The 24,089-nt window shown below is 42.5% G+C and overlaps 1 protein-coding gene across 6 annotated transcripts in view; it reads right to left on the reverse strand.

The window, feature by feature from the left end:
* PKNOX2 (PBX/knotted 1 homeobox 2) overlaps positions 1-24,089 on the reverse strand; it is a 327,238-nt gene that overhangs the window by 26,869 nt on the left and 276,280 nt on the right. For 5 of the 6 annotated variants that reach the window (XM_063436752.1, XM_063436748.1, XM_063436749.1 and 2 more), the window contains 4 exons: positions 21,840-22,028; positions 15,014-15,146; positions 9,885-9,982; positions 392-511 (listed from right to left, as the gene is read on the reverse strand). In XM_063436752.1, the coding sequence (XP_063292822.1) occupies positions 392-511; positions 9,885-9,982; positions 15,014-15,146; positions 21,840-22,028 (540 nt within the window). The remainder of the gene's footprint in view (positions 1-391; positions 512-9,884; positions 9,983-15,013; positions 15,147-21,839; positions 22,029-24,089) is intronic. The other variant, XM_063436753.1, reaches the window with a different exon arrangement.

Here is a 24,089-nt window from a genome sequence, read left to right on the forward strand (position 1 = left end):
TTACAAAAGATATTAGATATTTGGAAATTTGGGTTTTTATTGGTAGAAGGAGTAAAAAGGAAAAGAAAAATATACATTTAAAAAAGCAAATGTTATTTTTATAGTCTACAATTATGGAAAACTGAGAAGGGAAAAAACAATTATGCCAGCATGGCCATGCTAAATTGGATAATTCTTCCATTGTATTTATTTATTATTATTATATATTTACCATAGAAAATAAAAAATATTAAAAACCCTTTCTGGGAAGACAGATGCCACAGCTAAAGCAGCTCAAATTTGGCCATTTATATGCTGTATTTAGGATAATTGGCCATTTGTGTACTGTATTTGGGATAATCGTGTTTAGTCATGACGGTGATGTGTACTGCACTGAGCCTCTCGTTCTTACCATCAGATGCTGGAAGAGCCACGATCGCATGATGTTGGTGGCCTGTTTAGGAAGGACTCCACGCTTGTTCTTAGATTTTTTGTCTTCACTGTCAAGCAATGAGGTCAGTTCCAAGTTAACCTAAGGGTCAGGAGAAGTCAAAGGCAGAGAGAAAGCTTTGTCATTAACGCAGGAAAAACCAGACTGAAAATTCTACGTGTCAAACTAGCAAAACATAAACAATGCGAGAATTTTTAAAGCCATGCTGTGTAAATGGCTTCTTGTTTCTCACTAGACATCATAGTAAATAAGCCAAAACAGCATTGGTGAGAAGACGGAGATTGGCACTATATTTCACTTTGGTCATTCCCCATCTAAATCCCAAACACGTTTATCCCATGAGTACCATTACATAAGGAACATAAAAAGCTGAAACAATGGCTTGCTCATACAGAGGGAACATGCCGAAAGTTTACTCTGAACGTCCCTTGTAGGTGGACTTAGCCCGACGGTATCGATTCTGTCTCTAAAGGAACACGTGGGCTAAAACCGGATGGATACCGGAAGCGGGGAGTAGATGAAGTGTGTATTATTGAATGTTCTGGACAAATTACACTGTAACCCCAGGTACGAGCACTCCTATTGCCATAGCTTTATTTATTCTATACAATTTATACACCTTACGAGAAAACCACAGCAACTCTGACCTGTGTCGGAAGACATGACAAATCCTGAATTTAGGCCGAGCTACACAGAACTTGCTACAGAAACACCCTTTCTTCTCAGGAATCTTGCCATAAAAAAGCAGCATGCGTTGCTATGGAGACCAGGGTAACGGAGGGGAAGAACGAAATCCTGTGTCTTTAGGACTAGGTGTGTGATCATAAATAAATGGCCGGCATGGATCACATTATGCCTTGCCCCCTGCGCTTTACCTTTCCCAGACCGCGTTTCACATTACAGCATTATTATTACAGCGATGGTCACGTCAGTCACAATGGGAACCCCTGAATTACAAACATGACAAAACTCCAAACAGAAAGGAAATATTAATTAGCTGAAGGAAAAGCAGGACCCGCAGAAAGCCGTGTTAATATCCAAAATCCACGCATTCATCTTTTATTGTGCAACGGACAGAGATGGCTCAGTGCAATACGTGGGATTTTCAAAAATGTTTATAAAAAAAAAAAAAAAAAATGATTTTAATCTCTCAAGAGACAGTAAATGCGATTGCGGTGGACATTACTATTCCAAAAACTTGGACCAAATGAAATAATCTCGTGTCACCCTAAAATATGTTATCTTCCCATAAAACCTACTCGCCGCTCTCTGTACATGTGCATTAATCTAAATAATAATCATAGTGACACTATGCCACTGAACCAAAAGGGAAATAAGGAAAAACACAAAGCAATAAACATTATTATGACATATACAGGATTTATGAAACTATTGTTTGTGAGCAATCCAGCATAAAAATAGTCCTTATAACATGCGCATCCTATAGTTTGAACCAAATACTTTCTTCATATGAAGAATACCGCGCAGTTCGCGCTTGTTAACAGTTTCAGTTTTAGAAAGTTAACAAAATAAGCGTTTACAGGGAACATGGGGGATGCCCCCCTTCCGCTGACAGAACCTTCTCTTAAAATAAGGCAAAAGAAGAACAATTGCACGTTGTTGTAGAAATGGAGTTGTTTGCTTAACTTGGTAACATATTCCATAAGAAAATATAATGGAATATACTGTGTCCAGAAAACATTGGACAGTCAGAATTTTATTTAAAAGAAACAAGATTTAATCAGATCCCTTTGTGTGGGTTTCGCCAGAGGAAAAATGTAAAAAATATTACAAACTTGGTGACTGATCATCACATGAAAATCAATGCATTGGGAAAATTTTGCATATCTGCGTCTACGTATTGTGAAGAAATCTCACAAAACTGCGTTTATGTTGTCAGAATTGAATCCACAGGGAGTGCTTCATTGTGTGTGGAAGGGATTCACCCTCATTCAGAAACTACATGGAAGAGAGACTAGGGCCCTTCCTAACCCATCACTGAATGCTGGGGCCCTTCCTAACCCATCGCTGAATGCTGGGGCCCTTCCTAACACGTCACTGAATGCTGGGGCCCTTCCTAACACGTCACTGAATGCTGGGGCCCTTCCTAACACGTCACTGAATGCTGGGGCCCTTCCTAACCCATTGCTGAATGCTGGAGCCCTTCCTAACCCATCACTGAATGCTGGGGCCCTTCCTAACCCATCGCTGAATGCTGGGGCCCTTCCTAACACGTCACTGAATGCTGGGGCCCTTCCTAACACGTCACTGAATGCTGGGGCCCTTCCTAACACGTCACTGAATGCTGGGGCCCTTCCTAACCCATTGCTGAATGCTGGAGCCCTTCCTAACCCATCGCTGAATGCTGGGGCCCTTCCTAACCCATCACTGAATGCTGGGGCCCTTCCTAACACATCACTGAATGTTGGGGCCCTTCCTAACCTATCGCTGAATGCTGGGGCCCTTCCTAACCCATCGCTGAATGCTGGGGCCCTTCCTAACACATCGCTGAATGCTGGGGCCCTTCCTAACCCATCGCTGAATGCTGGGGCCCTTCCTAACCCATCACTGAATGCTGGGGCCCTTCCTAACCCATCACTGAATGCTGGGGCCCTTCCTAACACATCACTGAATGCTGGGGCCCTTCCTAACCCATCACTGAATGCTGGGGCCCTTCCTAACCCATCACTGAATGCTGGGGCCCTTCCTAACCCATCACTGAATGCTGGGGCCCTTCCTAACACATCACTGAATGCTGGTGCCCTTCCTAACCCATCACTGAATGCTGGGGCCCTTCCTAACCCATCGCTGATTATTGGGGCCCTTCCTAACCCATCGCTGAATGCTGGGGCCCTTCCTAACCCATCGCTGAATGCTGGGGCCCTTCCTAACACATCACTGAATGCTGGGGCCCTTCCTAACCCATCGCTGAATGCTGGGGCCCTTCCTAACACATCACTGAATGCTGGGGCCCTTCCTAACCCATCACTGAATGCTGGGGCCCTTCCTAACCCATCGCTGAATGCTGGGGCCCTTCCTAACCCATCGCTGAATGCTGGGGCCCTTCCTAACCCATCGCTGAATGCTGGGGCCCTTCCTAACACATCACTGAATGCTGGGGCCCTTCCTAACCCATCGCTGAATGCTGGGGCCCTTCCTAACACATCACTGAATGCTGGGGCCCTTCCTAACCCATCACTGAATGCTGGGGCCCTTCCTAACCCATTGCTGAATGCTGGGGCCCTTCCTAACCCATCGCTGAATGCTGGGGCCCTTCCTAACCCATCGCTGAATGCTGGGGCCCTTCCTAACCCATCGCTGAATATTGGGGCCCTTCCTAACACATCACTGAATGCTGGAGCCCTTCCTAACCCATTGCTGAATGCTGGGGCCCTTCCTAACCCATCGCTGAATGCTGGGGCCCTTCCTAACACATCACTGAATGCTGGGGCCCTTCCTAACCCATCACTGAATGCTGGGGCCCTTCCTAACCCATTGCTGAATGCTGGGGCCCTTCCTAACCCATCGCTGAATGCTGGGGCCCTTCCTAACCCATCGCTGAATGCTGGGGCCCTTCCTAACCCATCGCTGAATGCTGGGGCCCTTCCTAACCCATCGCTGAATGCTGGGGCCCTTCCTAACACATCACTGAATGCTGGGGCCCTTCCTAACCCATTGCTGAATGCTGGGGCCCTTCCTAACACATCACTGAATGCTGGGGCCCTTCCTAACCCATCACTGAATGCTGGGGCCCTTCCTAACCCATCACTGAATGCTGGGGCCCTTCCTAACCCATTGCTGAATGCTGGGGCCCTTCCTAACCCATCGCTGAATGCTGGGGCCCTTCCTAACCCATCGCTGAATGCTGGGGCCCTTCCTAACCCATCGCTGAATATTGGGGCCCTTCCTAACACATCACTGAATGCTGGAGCCCTTCCTAACCCATTGCTGAATGCTGGGGCCCTTCCTAACACATCGCTGAATGTTGGGGCCCTTCCTAACCCATTGCTGAATGCTGGGGCCCTTCCTAACACATCGCTGAATGCTGGAGCCCTTCCTAACACATTGCTGAATACTGGAGCCCTTCCTAACCCATCGCTGAATGCTGGGGCCCTTCCTAACCCATTGCTGAATGCTGGGGGCCTTCCTAACCCATCGCTGAATGCTGAGGCCCTTCCTAATCCATCGCTGAATATTGGGACCCTTCCTAACCTATTGCTGAATGCTGGGGCCCTTCCTAACCCATCGCTGAATATTGGGGCCCTTCCTAACCTATTGCTGAATGCTGGGGCCCTTCCTAACCCATTGATGAATGCTGGGGCCCTTCCTAACCAATTGCTGAATGCTGGGGCCCTTCCTAACCCATTGCTGAATGCTGGAGCCCTTCCTAACCCATCGCTGAATATTGGGGCCCTTCCTAAGCCATCGCTGAATGCTGGGGCCCTTCCTAACCCATCGCTAAATGCTGGGGCCCTTCCTAACCCATCGCTGAATATTGGGGCCCTTCCTAACCCATTGCTGAATGCTGTGGCCCTTCCTAACCCATCGCTGAATATTGGGGCCCTTCCTAACCCATTGCTGAATCCTGGGTCCCTTCCTAACCCATCACTGAATGCTGGGGCCCTTCCTAACCCATCACTGAATGATGTGGCCCTTCCTAACCCATCGCTGAATGCTGGGGCCCTTCCTAACCCATCACTGAATGCTGGGGCCCTTCCAAACCCATCCCTGAATGATGGGGCCCTTCCTAACCCATCGCTGAATGCTGGGGCCCTTCCTAAACCATCACTGAATGCTGGAGCCCTTCTAAACTCATTACTGAATGCTGGGCCCCCTCCGTCACTCATTAATTTTCTATTTCTTACAGGATGAGGCGGTCACCTAAACACATTTTTTACATACATAAATGTTTTTAATACACATTTGTATTCCTACTGCTATAGTGTTCCTTTAAAAAGAGATGGTCACTTCCCTTGCTGTACCTGGATTCCTGCAGAACATTATAAATTATCCTCATTATAAATAGGATCACATACCTGGCACGTGGCCCAAATGACAAGTTTTGTCCAATGAAATACACAAGGATTATCAACAAATGGTTGGATTTACGAAAATATTTAATTGGTAATTTGTTTTCTAAAAACAAAGTTTTGATATTAACGTCAGCGTGTCTATTGAAAGTTATACACTAAAGATAGAATTGTCAAAAATTCTTCACTATGAATTCCCTGACAGTGAATTTAGTGCGTAAATCTGTGTTTTCAGAAAGAGTGGTGCATTCATAGATCATCCTTCCAGTGGAGGTGGTATGAGGACTAACATGGCCGATCTAGTCTGACAATTGAAATGTTAATAAAGTTTGTAGGGAACTGCACTCACTCCCATCAGTCTGAGCCAGGGTGCTTATCTGTACCGGAACCAAGACACCAGATTCCCGAATTTGTAAAAAACATAAAGGTCCGGGCACCCCTTGGTTAAAAAAAAAAAGGTACTTTAATGGAACCACAGTAACGTTTCGACCGTAAAGGTCTTTTCCAAGCTCACAGCTTGACTGTGTGTGTGTGGGAAGAAGGGGGGAAAGGAAGAGGGCTGGGGGGGTTCCCCACAGAATATCCAGTATATTTGGGGTAATGTGTGAGGTAATATACCCTAGTCATGATGGTGCAGCTCTTACAAATCATGTTTTACTTTTTAAGAAAAATAGGAAAAATAAAATATTTTAAAGAAGTGTCTTTTCTTCCCATAGCTTTTTGGAATATTCCGTAAGCGGCACATATTTGTTATGAAAGGTTGTTCCCCTTAGATTTTATTTGGTTCGTGGACTGAGGTGCATGGGATCGGTATTCCCTTTAAATGAAAAGGGGTAATGTGAGGCCTTCCTCCCACTAACATGTACAGATAATAATTTGTTTTAAAGATGGAAGTGAGTGACTTTGGCAATGTCAAGACCTATAGGTTTGCTTACCATCAGATAAAAATGAATAAAACCCTCATTCTCTCTCCATTTACTCCCCCCGTTAGTGAGTGACATTATTACAGATTCAGGAATATTTCTCTGTCCTTACTGTCTGACCCTGCTAACTGTGAATTAAGGGAAGAAATGGCTTCCCGTGAGCGATGTCACTGTCATGTGGCGCTCTATATTTGGCAGCCAGGAGAAGGTTCCGATGGACAGATGCTGTGTGTTAGCTCATCTGCTCAGCCCCCGGGGGAGCTGTGAAAAGTTTCACATGGAAAGACTGACCTGAATTATTACTAAAGAAAGTTAGGTCTCTGGAGGCCAACCTATTGCTCATTTAAGAATGGATGCTACCAGCCCATCAAGCACCGTTACAGATAAACAAAACCAGCATCAACCATTTGTCTGGCTCCACATCCACCTTTCAGTTCCTTCCAAGGATAAAGCACAGGAACCTACACTTCACAAAGTGCGAATGATTCTGAGGACTCGACAAAGTGTCTCCAGAAAGCCCTGGAGACACCTGGCAGCTCGGAACATTATAATTTGCTCATATATATCATTTTGATTATCTATCACTTCAGACTAGGTTTTTTGCCTTCTTGTGGATCAACAGCAAAAACATATTCAGGAAGGCTGAACTTGATGGATGCAAGTCTCTTTTCAGCTATGTAACTATGTAATACCATGATACAAATAAAGGCTAGCACTCACAAATCTCCCTCTGGCCTGGTGTTCATAGTATGGGACAGTGCACCAATCACACAGCAGGACACTAGTTAATCTAGGGTTACAATACATTCCTGTTTACAGACACGGAGATACTATGCACATTGTATTGAAGGTCAACAGTTAGTACAAAGACGGTTACAAGCTCTGCAAAGTGTTTATCCAGTAAGTATCCAAGACCTCCAAGTATATTGAACACTGGATGGGACCACCAAGAACATTCTTTTAACAGTATAATAGATGAGATCTACAAGATGTCATGTGAGGTGAGGACCTAAACATGCATATCCAAACTTACTAGAAACAGACAAATCATTTTTTTATCTGTGTAATTTCTAGGCTCTCATTGTTATTCTGTCTACATTGGAAGTGACTGGTTATCGCCATCAGCCTGGACTCTTGAGATAAATCTGTAGGTCTCCTAAGTCTTTGTGCCAACTGGGACTTAATTTAAGCAAGGACAGATAATGGTACCTTGCACAACCTTGTACAACTTAACGTCCATAAACCTGGCATTATCAACCACCACTGAAATAACATGTTACCATCATCTGGAAGTGTAGGCTTCTGTTTATTTTAATTAGATAATGTATTTGACAAAACAAGAAAAAAATATTCCAAAGTTTTGTTTAAAACAATCTATCAAGATTATTAAAGGGACACTCCAGGCTCCCACACACGTTAGGGGCACTGTGTAGGTTAAGTCACATATAGTTATACTGGGTGGGTTTATATTATTAAAGGGAAACTCCAGGCTCCCACACATGTTAGGGGCACTGTGTAGGTTAGGTTACAGTTAGTTATACTTGGTGAGTTTATATTATTAAAGGGACACTCCAGGCTCCCACACACGTTAGGGGCACTGTGTAGGTTAAGTCACATATAGTTATACTGGGTGAGTTTATATTATTAAAGGAACACTCCAGGCTCCCACACACGTTAGGGGCACTGTGTAGGTTAAGTCACATATAGTTATACTGGGTGGGTTTATATTATTAAAGGGAAACTCCAGGCTCCCACACACGTTAGGGGCACTGTGTAGGTTAGGTTACAGTTAGTTATACTTGGTGAGTTTATATTATTAAAGGGACACTCCAGGCTCCCACACACGTTAGGGGCACTGTGTAGGTTAAGTCACATATAGTTATACTGGGTGAGTTTATATTATTAAAGGGACACTCCAGGCTCCCACACACGTTAGGTGCACTGTGTAGGTTAGGTTACAGTTAGTTATACTGGGTGGGTTTATATTATTAAAGGGACACCCCAGGAACCTACACACATTAGGTGCACTCTGTAGGTTAGGTTACAGTTACTTGTACTGGGTGGGTTTATATTATTAAAGGGACCCTCTAGACTCCCACACACAGTAGGTGCATTGTGTAGGTTAGGTTACTGTTAGTTATATTAGATGGGTTTATATTATTAAAGGGTCACTCCAGGATACATTTGTTGTATCATGTCATATGATGGTAACACCAGGACATGTTATATGGTGATATATATTTATACACTCAACAGCCACAACATTTAAACCACCTATTTCAAATGGTGTAGGTAACCCTCATGCTGCCAAAACAGCTCTGATTCATTGAAGCATGGACTCCACAAGACCTCTGAACATGTCCTGTGGGGTCTGGCATCAAAACATTAGCAACAAATCCTTTAAGGCCTGCAGGTTGCAAGGGTTGGGCATCCATGGATTGGATTTGTAATTCCAGCACATTCCACAGATGCTCAATCTGATTGAGATCTTGGGAATTCAGTAGCTAAGGCAATACCTTGAACACTTGGTCCTGTTCCTCAAACCATTCCTGACCAATTTTTGCAGTGTGTAGGGTGCATTATCCTACTAAAAGAGGCCACTGCAATCAGGGAGCACTATTGTCTTCAAGTGGTATGCGTGGTCTGCAACAATCTATAGGTAGTTGCTGTGTGTCAAAGTAATATCCACATGAATACCAGGACCCAATGTTTTGGGCCAGCAGAGCATTGCTCAGAGCAATGCCATCTCTTCCACATTTAAATGACGCACACACCCCCAGCCATCCACTTGTTCTAAAAGAAACCGTGATTCATCAGACCAGGCAAACTTCTTTCATCACTTTATGGTCAAGTTCTGATGCTCATGTTCCTATTGAAGGTGCTTTCATTGGTAGGCAAGGGTTGTCATGGGCACTCTGACCGGTCTGCAACTTTGCAGCCCCATGCACAGCAAACTGCGATGCACTGTGCGTTCTGACACCTTTCTATAATAGCCAGCATTAAGTTTTTGAGCAATTTGTGTTACAGGAGCTCTTCTGTGTGATCAGACCAGATGGGCTAGCCTTCGTTCTCCACATGCATCAATGAACCTTGTGTGCCCATGACCCTGATGACGTTTTACCGTTGTCCTTTTTTGTTTTATTTTTGTTGTCCTTCCTTGCACCACTTTTGGTAGGTACTAAACACACCCCACAAAAGTTGTCATTTTGGAGATACTCTGACCTAGTCGTCTAGTCATCACTACATGGCCCTTGTCAAAGTCACTCAGATCTTTTCGCTTGCCCATTTTTCCTGCTTCCAACACATACAATTTAAGAACTAACTGTTCACTTGTTGACCAATATATAATGATATAATCAATGTTATTCACTTCCCCTGTTACTGGTTTTAATGTTGTGACTGTTGTCAGTATGTGTATATAGTAATACACTTTACATGGAAACATTGTGACAGGCTGGATGGTAATAATGAGATACATTATTTGGTTATATGAGGCCTCACCTGTGCGTTTTGGATCTGAATTGCCCCTTGTGTTAGGGCTTGAGTTACCACTTGACCCTGGGATGTTACCATGGCAACAGGTTGGTACAGAGCTCCACCTATTGATTCAAACACACAGAGAAAAATGAAGGCATATGGAGGCATGTAAAGTACACAAAGCAGAAAAAATGAGAGTAAATTAAATACTGAGTTCCAGGTGATTGGTAAATGGAAATTATACAAAGTAGAAATAAAAGTATAAATCCTAGAATCAAAAGAATCAATGCTTCCACCTAGATTTTGGCATTTACTGTACTGAATAAAGACTGCCTCCTGAGGGGGTATGAGAACTATATATCTGGTAGGATGAGGTGCTCTTATTATATATATATATATATATATATATATATGTTTTATATTTGTTGTATATTACATAGTTACACAGTTGTCTAGGTTGAAAGAAAATACTAAAGTCCATCAAGTTCAATCTTGAAGCCTATTCTTTGATGCTGTAGATCCGATATAATACAAATACTCAAATGTAGAAGAACCCAACCCCAATACTCAATGTAGAAGAACCCAATACTTATGTAGAAGAACCCAAAACCACATAGACCCTAATCTGCTAAAGGAAAGGTATAACGTATTACCGGGCCTTAGAATGGCCGGATTTCACGTAAAGAGTAGTCAAGGGGAAAGCCAAGGTGAAACATAGGGTAGTACAGCGTAAGCGGTAAGACAAGCCAAGGTCAGGAACACAGAAAGCAGAGAAACGAATAAACAAGCCAAAGTCAGTAACGAGAAATCCAAAATATATGAAGCTCACTCTTGGGAATATGAGAACCACAACAGGGCAACGTGCAACTGAACCAGTACCATTGGTCTGCATCACTGTAGTGCACCTAAAGACCAGAATTCGGCGTTTCTCTTCGGGCGAACGTTGGCGCAACTTCTCACAAATAGAAGCGCACGCAGAGCATGCAGTGTCTGACCCGCCGTCGGATGGGGGAGTTCCAGAACGGGTGTGACAGATTCTAATTTTGCTAGTAACCTTTTGTGTGGAACTGTATCAAATGCCTTAGCAAAATCCAGGTAGACAACATCCACTGGAACACCATGAGCTATATTTCTACTAACAAACTGTGATTTTATATGGTTGAATGCACGGAAGCATTTTACTCGCATAAGGACATAAGGATTGTTAGAACGTAATGTGGATCGTATATCCAGTTAGTGGAAACATTCAAGCGAGGGATCAGAGATAAATACAGCTGGAAGGAGGCACAGCATATGGAGAGACATAGATTGGTGCACATCAGAGGCAAGGAGACACGCTTAAAAAAAGAGACAATAGGATGGCAGAATCAGTGCTATTTATATGGGACCCGGGTAGTGGAACTCTGGCATTTTATGAACGCTGTGTTATTGTATTTGCTTCTATTTGGTCCCCGAGGAAGCTTGTTAAGGAAGAAATGCTTTCTTTGTTTTCCATATCTCTTTACCTTACTGGAGTACCCGCTTGATACATAGATAAGTTGCCTGGATGGGCATTTGGTTCTAGCCCCCTATACATCGGTGGAGGCACCTTTAATGCAGTGAAACATCACTATTTCATGTGAGTGCAACCACATCAAAACGCCACTCGCTATGTTTTGACTGTATTACACTATGTTGTGTGTTTTTCATGCATACAGCTGTATCCCCTAATAGTTAATATAAGTGTAATATGTATGTTGGCTGATTATGATTGTATGTGTGTGTGTGTGTGTGGGGGGGAGGGGGGGTGCTGGAAGTGAATGAGTCAGAGTGTTGCCACAGTAACCTGCCAATTTAAATTGCTCCCTTCAATAATTTATTTAGCATATGGCAGAATTGGCTTTGCAATGAGGAAACAGGCAGAACTCCGACAAGTGGAACTCCTGGATAAAAGGGACCATGGCAACTTTGGTAGTTCCACCATTGCCTTGATAAACATTATCAATATATAGTGTTCCGGTGCCTCTACAGTGCACATTAAGTACCATTGAGAAGCATGCATTCCCCCTATCTATGACCTTGTTTCATGATGTTCTTCCTTTAACTGAATTCCTACAATATCTGTTTGCTAGCTTTGGAGTTGGCGGCATAGAGTGTACGTAGTAATTGGAGCCGATGCCAGGGTGAAAAGGATAGTCTTTCTGAATCCTTTGAGATGACGATGGACAAGTAAAGGGCAGTGCCAGGCAGTTTATTAAACATGCATTGGAACTGATCTTTTACAACATTCAATCACCTTTCACTTTTCTCTTCAACCCATCATGCACTGCTCAGCGCTTGGGAAGAAATGGTGGCTATTAAACATTCATTAAAGGATATCACTTTATAGACCGCATGAGAATTGCTTTAAAAGAAAGTATTCTCTGAGTTTTTAAACCCTGTGATCTTTATACAGCACAGTGGAACATGGTGGCACTGTTTAAATAATAGCAATAATTTTTTAAGTACATCAATTCTAAAAGCAACCAAAAAATGTAAGTACAATGATAACAGAGATGGGCGTGTTAGTTAATGAAGACCAGGAAAAAGGAGACATTTTAAATCTCTATTTTTCCACATGATATTTTAAGGAGGATCTTAGATCAAAAGATATGCAAATGATTGCTGCAAAAAATGTGGAGCAAAATTGTGTTTGGATGACTCAAGACAAGGTGCTACACAGCTAAAGAAAGTTAATGTAAACAAAGCTCTGGGGCCTGACAGTATTCATCCACAAGTACTTAAGGAACTAAGTGTAGAAATAAGTAAAGCTCTGTATATAATCTTTCAAGATTATTTTCTTTCAGGAATTGTAAGCGAGGATTGGAGGAAGGTAGATGTGGTTCCTATATTAAAAAGAGTTCAAAATCATTGCTTGGAAATTATAGACCTGTGAGCTTAACTTCTGTGGCTGGGAAAGTATTTGACGGGCTATTAAGAGATAATATTTAGGAATTCATTCGGAAGAATATTGTTATCAGAATGGTTTTATGATCAGATCATGCCAAACAAATTTAATTGCATTCTACGAAGAAGTAAGTAGAGGTATAGATCAGGTTGTTGCTGTTTTGAAATGTGCTACTTGGATTTTGCAAAGACGTTTGATACAGTTCCTCACAAAAGGTTAGTGTTAAAATAAATTGGTCTAGATTGAAATTCTTGTTCTTGGGTAGAACATTGGCTTGACAATAGAGTAGCTATCACTAGTGGTACATTTTCAAGCTGGACAAAAGTGGCAAGTGGTGTTCCTCATGGTTCTGTTCTGGGTACATATTTATAAATGATCTTGAAATAGGCATTGAAAGCCATGTTTCAGTGTTTGCAGATGACACAAAACTTTGTAAAATAATAAAATGTGAGCAGGATATTGCTTTGCGGCAGAGGGATTTGGATAGATTGGGGAACTAGGAACTCAAATGGCAAATGAAATTTAATGTAGAAAAATGCCAAGTCATGCAATTCGGGGTAAAGAACGCACTAGCAACTTACACACTAAATGGTAGTGAATTAGGGATAACCACACCTGAGAAGGATTTGGGAATTGTTATAGATAACAAATTAGGCAACAATGTGCAATCAATCAGCAGTGGATAAGGTCAGTAAGATTTTGTCATGTATAAATAGGGGCATTAATTCTCGGGATGAAAATATAATTTTTCCTCTTTATAAATCGCTGGTAAGACCACACCTTGAATACGCTGTGCAATTTTGGGCACCTGTTCTAAAGAAGGATATCATGGCACTAGAAAAAGTGCAGAGACGGGCTACAAAATTGAAAAAAGGAATGGAACATATCAGCCATGAAGAAAGGTCAACAAATTTAAACCTATTTAGTTTGGAAAAACAGCGCCTCAGAGGGGATATGATAACGACCAATACAGACCATTGTCTGGAAATCTATTCACAAACAGGACTATACATAGGACACAAGGTCATGCGTTTAGTCTAGGGCAAAGATGAGGGTTATTTACAGTAAGAAGAATAAGGTTGTGGAATTCTCTGCTTGAAGAGGTGGTTTTATCAGAGTCTGTACAGATATTTAAACAGCAAATGGATAAATACTTGCAAAAACACAATATACAGGGATATAATTTCAAATTAGCGTTGTAATAGCGGCTTGATCCAAGGAGACATCTGATTGCTATTCTGGGGTCTAAAAGGATTTTTTTCCTAGTTTGTTGCACAATTGAAAAGCGCTTCAAACTGTTTTTTTGCCTTCTTTTGGAACAACAGCAAAAACAAATGTGAGGAAGGCTGAACTTGATGGATGCATGTCTCTGTTTAGCTATGTAACTATGTAATAATTATAATAATAGTGACAGATGAATAAGATAAGACCTGTGGGTGCGTATACGGCGACAGTCTGGGATTCGCTCTGTCTAATTTTATTAAAACATTATTCCAGTTACCACCATTATTGTTTGAAATTGACTGCCAAGAAATATATCAGTTTAAACTTTTCCCCAGGACTGGAAATGGTTAATTTACAAACAAAATATGGTATCCTTTAAAACTATGTAACGTTCCCCACATTGAGAATAACTTCACGTTTTAAAAGATATTGTATTGCTCCTTAAATTGAATTTGCATGGAGAAAAAAAACTTGCGTTTAATACGTCACCTTTTTACAAACCCACCTATTTCCAGTTTTCTAACCCCCACTTATTGTGAAACATAGAACATCAGCGCTGTGGCATGTGTTGGAGCCATAAATAATATTAGAATACAGATTTCCATTTTCCTTCAAATAATCACTTTAGCGTTTTACATGTGTGTGTATGCATAGACCTAGATCAATGATTGTTATTAATTCACCTGTGCTCAAGCAGGGATTGTAACTCTAAAGGAAAATCTGGCGTTTCAAGCTTACTAACAGTAGCCCTCCATAAATACTGTCTAATACCTTCCATGCTCATGGTAAGGTGCTCTTATCATTTCTTAGATTGCAAATTCTCCTGACACTATCGTGTTGATATGTGTATATTCTGGTCTTACATTGCGGTGGCAGGGGGAGGATATCCATTTAAATGGATTTATTTTATTTACCCAGGATTGTTGAACCTACAGCTATTTCAGGAGCCGGGGTACAGACACACAATTCATTATTGGGGAGAACTGAACGTGAGGATTCCCACCTGAAACAACTTGCGGCGAGTTGACGGTTGTCATGGATAAATTCCCTTGCTGGAGAGCTGAGGCGGGCACAACAATCCCCTGGGGGTTATTGGTTAAACCACTCATAGAGTTCGGAGAGCTCTGCAACATATCCTAAAAAAGGGTTAATAAGGAGCGTTATACAATAAATTGGTAACTTTACTCAGACTGGCTGCGTCACAGCATTTACATCAGGGGAGGTGAAAAGACGCGTCCCCTACTCCTATAGCAATAAAATTACCATAATGCATTTCCAGCCATGAGATCCTCCCAACCTACACAAACCCCTTCTATACCTCTCCAAGCACCCTAAAAACCCTACAATCATTGCATCAGTCATAATGTCTGAGCTTCCACACACAGGGTCTTAAAACGGAAGCAAATTGAAGAAAAAAACCAAAACAAAAATAAACCCCATCACAGAGACATCATAGAGGAAGCTAGGAGCCATGGCTGTGTAGATGCGTGAAAGTTTGAGTAACCCAACATTATCTGATTGGCTGAACAGAACTGCTGCCAAGTGCTGAACTACATGTCCCATACACCCTGTGATCAGCTCACATTGAAAGTCACAGGAGAATCCAAGAGGCCAATTCCCAGCATGGCTGTCTGCAGAAGCTGCAAAGCTTAGGGACGTGAAGCAAATGCAGACATTGTAAAATGTTTAAGGTTTTTTATATATTAAATTGCTGCTATTCAGAATAAAAAATATCCTGCTTTTTCAACATGGTAACATCAGCAAGTTTAACTTTGTGGTATACCGAACGTATTTTGCAACCAAACCTCCTTTAATGGCCTACTTGCTAAATGCAAAACTAGCCCAAGTGCAGTACCAGCTGGAATGGGCCCCTGGGTGTGTAAACCCAAACATGAGCACCTAAACCACCACGTCTTTCATTTTTTTCCTCCAATTTCTCTCCATTTTCTAGGAAATGTTGTGACAACTACTGGTAGTGACCTCATTGAAAGAAAAATAAAACACTTACTCACAATAATAAGCTTTTACTCCAATAACAAAAAGTCTATTTTGCTATTAGAGATTTGATTGTCACAGAAAAAAAAAAAAAAGCAATTAACTTCAATAAATTCACCCAGCTCTATCTGAAGAGAAAATCCTGAAACGCGAGCAGAAGGTTGGGATGGTCAAACTGCGTGTTTATTAGGGAGCCGGTCGTTCCGAGGAAGGTTTAATGTTTAATGGGTTAATGCGTCATGCCAACACTGGGCTAGTTACATTCGTTTTTTTGTTACTGAGCATTTTCTCAGATTACAACCTCAATGTGATGAGTTTTTCACGTTTAATTATGTGCGATCAATGCCAATAAGCAATAGACACAACTCCAGTTTTCTCCAATTGTTTGTGATGCTTCCTGAATGTCACAGTCTAAATGACTTCACACGACATCCACACCTTTAGATTTACTGACTGTAGGTCTTGGGGTCTGTTCCACAGCATGAGGTCGTAATAATGATTAATAATGTATCTTCTTAACCCTATACCCAAGACTGGTGGCCCGTCCATCTAAAGTCCATCTTCTTTGACTGCTATTGAGCTGGTCTTTAGTACTCCAGCATAGTGTTGGTCTAATTTGAAAGGCCTGACTAGTCTGGCATGTCTCCAATGGTGTCTATTTTGTGTAGACTAAGCCCTACATTACATTATCTACTAAACATAAACCCCATGCACTACCCTAATAGGCTACAAATAACCACAACACTACTGTAACACACTAATATTACCCCTACATTACCTTATCTATTGCACATTAACCGCTACACTAATCTAACACATTACAAATAACTACAACACTACTCCAACACACTAATAATACCCCTACATTACCTTATCTACTACACATAAACCACCACACTAATCTAACATTACAAATAACTGCGACATTGCTCCAACACACTAATATTACCCCTACATTACCTTATCTACTACACATTAACCGTTACACTAATCTAACACATTACAAATATCTGCAATACTACTCTAACACACTAATATTACCACTACATTACCTTATCTACTACACATTAACCCCATATACTATCCTAACACGTTACAAGTAACCGCTACACTACTCTAACACACTATTACCCCTACATTACCTTATCTGCTATACCAGTGGTTCCCAAACTTTTTAGGTTCAAGGCACCCTTAATATTTTAATATTTTTCCATGGCACCCCAAGTCAAAAAAAATTCTACAGAGGGGTGCAGTGTGTGTGGCAGTTTGTGCGTCAGGGGTACAGTGTGTTTGGGGGGGGGCAGTGTTTGGGAGGACAGGTTGTATGAGGGGTACAGTGTTTGTGGAGGGCAGGTTGTGTGAGGGGTACAGTGTGTGTGAGGAGGGCATTGTGTGTATGGAGATGCAATGTGTGTGTATGGGAGGAGCTGTGTATGTGTATGGGGGCAGTGTGTGTGCATGGTGGGCAGTGTATGTGTATGGGGGGGCAGTGCATGTTTGTATGGGGGGCACTGTGTGTGTGTGTGTGTGTGTGTGTGTATGGAGGGGAATTATTGTGTCTCTGAAGGGGTAGGAGGGAAAATTCTAAAATATCTAATTTTTTATTTTTTTTTAAATTAAAAATAATTATTTTAATATCCCCCCTACCTGCTTACCTTTGCCTAGGATGGGAACAGTTCCTGCAATCCCCGGTGGTCCGATGGGGAAGCACTGGTGGTCCAAGTGGTGAGAGTGAACTCTAGCAGCCTCAGGAGCTGCTGATTTCACTCTCGCAATATTCGGAGCGTTGCTGTGGTAACCGTGGCAATGCTCCGAGCTCGCAAGAGGAGAACCCGACAGAGCTGCAAGTTAGACTTGCCCCGGGTCCTCTCTCCCTCCCCTGCCGGCTGCCCAGCATTACACTGCTAACGGGCCGGAGAGGGAGATATTTGGTCTCCCCTCCGGTTCGGCAGAGCCAGCAGGGGAGATGGAGGCACAGTTCCCGGTGCTATGATCATATGATCATAGCTCTATGAAAATATTTTGGAAGGCATTTCTGACACATTACCTAAACACATCAGTGTCTGTCATTCACCACCACCACCACAGTGTGCATTACTGACATAGAATAACAATCCCGTGTCTATAACTTGTTACAAAATGATCACATGTGCCCATAGTGCCAATCACGCATGCTTAATGGTATTTTTCACTTGTTAAAAAATATCATCAATCGCACTACACCACCTTGTCATTTGGTATAGAGTAACATATCCCACTCCTCAATGATATCCATCATTTAGTTGTAAAGATCTGTTCCATTGCTCTAGGAACTCCAGGATAGTGCCGACTCACACATCCCAAAACAATGTTGTAGTTATAGGTTTAATGGGGTACCTTAGAAAAACGTATTATTGGATGCTAAGAGATGGTATTTACGAAGGGCCAGATCTCCCCCATGCCGATTATAGAATAGTGGGAGACAGTATGTGCGGAGAGTCACCTTTTACAGACGGTGATTATAGAATGGTGGGAGATGTTCTGTGCGGAGGGTCAGATCTCACAGTCACTGATTATAGAAGGGTGGGAGATGGTACCTGGGGAGGGTCAGATCTCACAGTCTCTGATAATAGAAGGGTGGGAGATGGTACCTGGGGAGGGTCAGATCTCCCAGACGCTGATAATAGAATGGTGAGACATGGTATGTGAGGAGGGTCAAATTTTACGGACACTGATTATAAAATGATGGGAGATGGTATGTGCGGAGGGTCAGATCTCACAGTCACTGATTATAGAATGGTGGGAGATGGTATGTGTGGAGGGTCAGATCTCACAGACACTGATAATAGGATTTTGGAAGATGGTACGTGCAGAGGGTCAGATCTCACAGAGGCTGATTATAGAATGGTGGGAGATGGTATGTGCGGAGGGTATGCTGATTATAGAATGGTGGGAGATTTTATGTGTGGAGGGTCAGATCTCACAGATGCTGATTAAAGAATGGTGAGAGATAGTATGTGTGGAGGGTCAAATCTCAAGTAAGCTGATTATAGAATGGTGAGAGATAGTATGTGCAAAGGGTTAGATCTCACTGATGCTGTTAATAATATGGTGGGAGATGGTACGTGCGAAGGGTTAGATCTCACAGTCACTAAGTATAGACTGGTGGGAAATGGTATGTGCGGAGAGTCAGATCTCATGGATGCTGACTTTAGAATGATGGGAGATGGTATGTTTGGAGGGATAGATCTCACAGACGCTGATTATAGAATGGTGGGAGATGGTATGTGCGGAGGGTCACATCTCACAGACGCTGATAATAGAATGGTGGGAGATGGTATGTGCGGAAGATCAGATATCACAGATGCTGATAATAGAATGGTGGGAGATGGTATGTGCAGAGAGTCAGATCTCATGGATGCTAACTTTAGAATGGTGGGAGATGGTATTTGCGGAGGGATAGATCTCACAGACGCTGATTATAGAATGGTGGGAGATGGTGTGTGTGGAGGGTCAGATCTCACAGACGCTGATAATAGAATTTTGGAAGATGGTACGTGGGGAGGGTCACATCTCACAGACGCTGATAATAGAATGTCGGGAGATGGTACGTGGGGAGGGTCAGATCTCACAGACACTGATAATAGAATTTTGGAAGATGGTACGTGGGGAGGGTCAGATCTCACAGATGCTGATAATAGAATGTCGGGAGATGGTATGTGCGGAGGGTCACATCTCACAGACGCTGATAATAGAATTTTGGAAGATGGTACGTGGGGAGGGTCAGATCTCACAGATGCTGATAATAGAATGTCGGGAGATGGTATGTGCGGAGGGTCACATCTCACAGACGCTGATTATTGGATGATGGAAGACACATATCAGAGGCACCGATTATTGTCAGTTTATATTTTTTTTAAAGCTGGTTCTAATTTTCTGATGTGATCCTCCGATGTTACGGAGGAGCTAAATCCTCATTACTTTTCCTGATCGATGCATTCTAATTAGATCAACACAAAAAAAAAAAAATCACAACAGCCACAGAAAAGCTTTACATCTCATTAACTTTTCACTTCTTATTTTCAGCAAAATTACTGATAAAAATGTGAATCTCTATTTGCCGGCGCTCACAGCCTCATTGGCTCATATCTAACATCTCTCTCGTCGCCCTGGATGCAAGTTGTTGCCATGACGACTTGCAATAATAGTAGCTAATAAATTACAAACGAGATGTTCGTTGAGCAATTATTGTCCTTCTTTATGCAAGTTTCTTGCTAATTTCGTTCATAAGGGAAACCGCAATAAAGCACGAGAGGAATAATAAGTCTATTTCTGGAGGATATTAACAAAACCAAGAAATAAATCCCCCCATTCTTAAGATTGATGATTAAGTGATTTAAGTTATTTCAGGATGTCTAAATTAGAGAGCGAGTACATGATTTATTTACGCTTTATCACGAGGACTATTCTATCTAGCTAATGTGTAGCAGATCATTACATTTAAAATGGTTTCTGTACAGACTAAGTCGCAATATTGGTATTTGTATCACTTACACCATAAACTACACAATACTGTGACGCCAGTGGCCTGGTGACCCGGGAATATCTGGGTCTATGACTCCGTACACAGTCCTGCTGGCATTGGTCTTTCAGCTTGGCCAAGAAAAAGCCATCGATTCCAGGTAAAAGGGATCTAGGGACTAAATCTCTCATGACATTCGGAAAATCCCTCTGTCAGTTTTTCACATTAAAGGACCACTCTAGTGCCAGGAAAGCATACTCGTTTTCCTGGCACTAGAGTGCCCTGAGGGTGCCCCCACCCTCAGGGACCCACTCCCGCCCGGCTCTGGAAAGGGGAAAGGGGTAAAAACTTACCTTTTTCCAGCGCTGGGCGGAGAGATCTCCTCCTGCTCTCCTCCTCCGATCCGCCTCTTCTCCTCCCCGTCGGCTGAATGCGCACGCGCGGCAAGAGCTGCGCGCGCATTCAGCCGGTCACATAGGAAAGCATTCTCAATGCTTTCCTATGGACGCTGGCGTGCTCTCACTGTGAAAATCACAGTGAGAAGCACGCAAGCGCCTCTAGCGGCTGTCAGTGAGACAGCCACTAGAGGACATAGGGGGAAGGCTTAACCCATTAATAAACATAGCAGTTTCTCTGAAACTGCTATGTTTATGAAAAAATGGGTTAACCCTAGAAGGACCTGGCACCCAGACCACCTCATTAAGCTGAAGTGGTCTGGGTGCCTAGAGTGGTCCTTTAATGACAAGGTTTCCCTCTATTAACTTAAAGTAAAGAAATTGGTGAGTTGCCTGGAGCTTTGACCTGTTGCCTGATTTTGCTGTGGATCACCGGGGTCTACATTCAAGCTACAACATGCATATTAACATTTTCTACCGGACTGTGACTAGTTACACCCTACTGGTAAAGTCCTATCACACAACCATAATCCTATCGAACCGGCTGCTTACCTCCCCCCCCCCAGCGTAGTAAAACATCTGCAGGTTATCCAACGTCCACCAATTCTGAAAAAATATCTCTGGAATGGTATAGCCCTGCTTGATCACAGGTGAGTCAGTAACACTACAGGGTCCTATGTTAAGGTATTTTTTTGTATATCACTTTAATCGTGACACTTTCCTGAAATAAGGTTTTTAACTGACCAGTCAATAAATCACCCATTGAAATGTGCTACATTGTATTATTTACCTGTATAATGCTTTAAGGTGTGTAAAGGGAAATTACAACCTGCTTTGAGTGATAAACCTACAGAGTTGAAGTGGTGAACATGGTTAATGTCTAGACTGTAATTCACATCAAACTGATTATGGATCTAATAGGGTGACCAACACCTCACCTGGCTGTGAAGGCTATTGGCTGGCTGGTTTGGGGAATAGGAATTTCCTAAATCATTCCTGAGAAGATTATCGCTGTGCATTTTTGTTTTTAAGCAGGTGATATAACGGTTGCAAAAATCCTTGCACAATTCGTTGACTTTCTCCAACTCCAACAGGTGAATCCGCAGAACCTGGATTGCTTTCACCATCTGTAAAATTCAAAAATAAATAAAGCTATAATATAAAATGTATTGACCAAGGGGATAAGTACAGCTGGGACACTAGGTGTGAGGGTGAGGGAAGCACATTGGAGATACATTGTTTACATTTTTGGTTTTGTGCTCAGTAACATTTGAGATCCAGATGAATTATCGAAGGCTATAATTCCCTCCTTGGAGGTTAAAGTCAAAGTGACTGATATGTCATTTCATTTATTATTATTGGTTCTCCGCAGCTCTTTACAATAAGATAACATTTACAGGTTATTCACTAAAGTGAGAATTCAGATAATTTCAAACATAGGGCCAAACGTAGCCCAACTGGAACTATCTTTAACCTAGAGCTCATCTGTGTGAGTCTCAGGTTCTGATTGGCTACTGATATCATGTGATCTCAGTTATTGTCAAGCACCCAATGTGTGTGGAAGAGTCAGTTAAACATCCTATTGTTCAGTTAGATGATAGATTATTCACTAGAATTGTTTGAAGTGCTTTATGTTTGATGACAGTATCTAATAACCATCACCAAACAAGTGGCTTGTTTAATACATTCTGATGGAGTCACTAGCTCATACCTGAGAGTTCAATGTTGCATTTTCTGTAAGACCCCCCCCCCCCCCCCCCCCCCCCCCAGGGGTGGTATGTCGGCTTACATAATGTTTACCGGGGTGGAGTGGGGAATATTAGATATAATTAATGGAATTATTCTTACCACACAGACACACATTCCTTTTAAGATCAGTTTTCACATTCTGGGGAATTTTACTGCCTAAAGCTACATTACTGGTGTACATTGATGCATGTCTCCCCCAAAATAAACGATATAACAATAATTGAGAGTGAAAAAGTAAAGGTCGACCTGTATTCCCACTAGAAAATGTAGGGAATATCAGAGGGAACCTGAAACGCCTAAAACGAGCTACAAAGTAGGGGATAATCCAAAAAAAGTACAATAAAATAGACGGAGACCCTTATATCAAGGGGATCCTGGGAAGTAGTAGGAATTGTCTCTCCCTCATTCTAGCACCACCACTAGATTCTGGGCATCTTTATGTACATTGAGCTACTTCCCTGGATCCCCTTGATATGAGGGTCTCCGTCTATTTTTATTTTTTTAATATAACAATAATGACAATTATAAGGTCCATGGAAGGCCCTACAAGTCCATGGAATCCTTCTTAGAAAAACAACCTTGTGCGACAAAATTGCTCAACACGCAAGGAGATGCCTGTTCCCATGAGCCATCACTAGTGACAGCAATGTGAAATGGCTAGATGTGTAGGTGGAAGCTGTTTGAAACTCCAACCATTAACAAATTTTGCCTAAAATCAGTATTGCAGCTCTGGTCACTCAAACAACAGACACCTCGTATGCTCATCGTGGCGATTCACCTCTCCTTTCGTGGTCACACACTTCCTTTGGAGGAACGAGGCCTCCAACAGGGTCTGAGTCAGTGTCTGATCCTGCATTTGCGGCTGTCCTCAGCAATGCCCCTATCCTATGCTGAAGTTTGGGACAGCGCAGAGATGCCTGTAGGGTGTATGGCCTTATCAGGCGCACTCTTTAAAAACACAAATCAGCCTGAGTATGTTGCTCATTCATTCTGTGCTCTGACATCATGTGCTCCATAAGTATTTTCCCGTCTTGTAGCCCTATGGAACAATGCAGTTTAGTGGAAAGGGGCTTCGACAGAACTAGGAGATGAGTATAGGGGGAAGGACCCCAGGGATGGGGAGTTGGGTATGTAGGGGTGGTCCTAGTATAAATAGGCATCCATTTTAGAAAATGTCACTTTTAATCTGCTTACCTGGCCTAATTTGTCCCTCCCTCCCCTTTTGGTTGGGTGTCTGCAGATGTTGGGTTCCTGTTTTGTCACAGCAACGGGGCTAGAGAGCAGAAGGTTAGGGGACAAAGGCACTGTGCTAGTTCAGAAAAGAGCAGGGGAGTTAGGCTGCTGGCTAAGAAGGTGGTTCAATACGGTTCATTATAAATTTTGGTAGGTTTCGAGCTCGGTGGTGGGTCAGAACCTGGTGGGTTTAGGGGTATGCAAGT

The sequence above is a fragment of the Pelobates fuscus genome, chromosome 11 (genome assembly GCF_036172605.1).
Source record: "Pelobates fuscus isolate aPelFus1 chromosome 11, aPelFus1.pri, whole genome shotgun sequence".
Taxonomy (NCBI): Eukaryota; Metazoa; Chordata; class Amphibia; order Anura; family Pelobatidae; genus Pelobates; species Pelobates fuscus.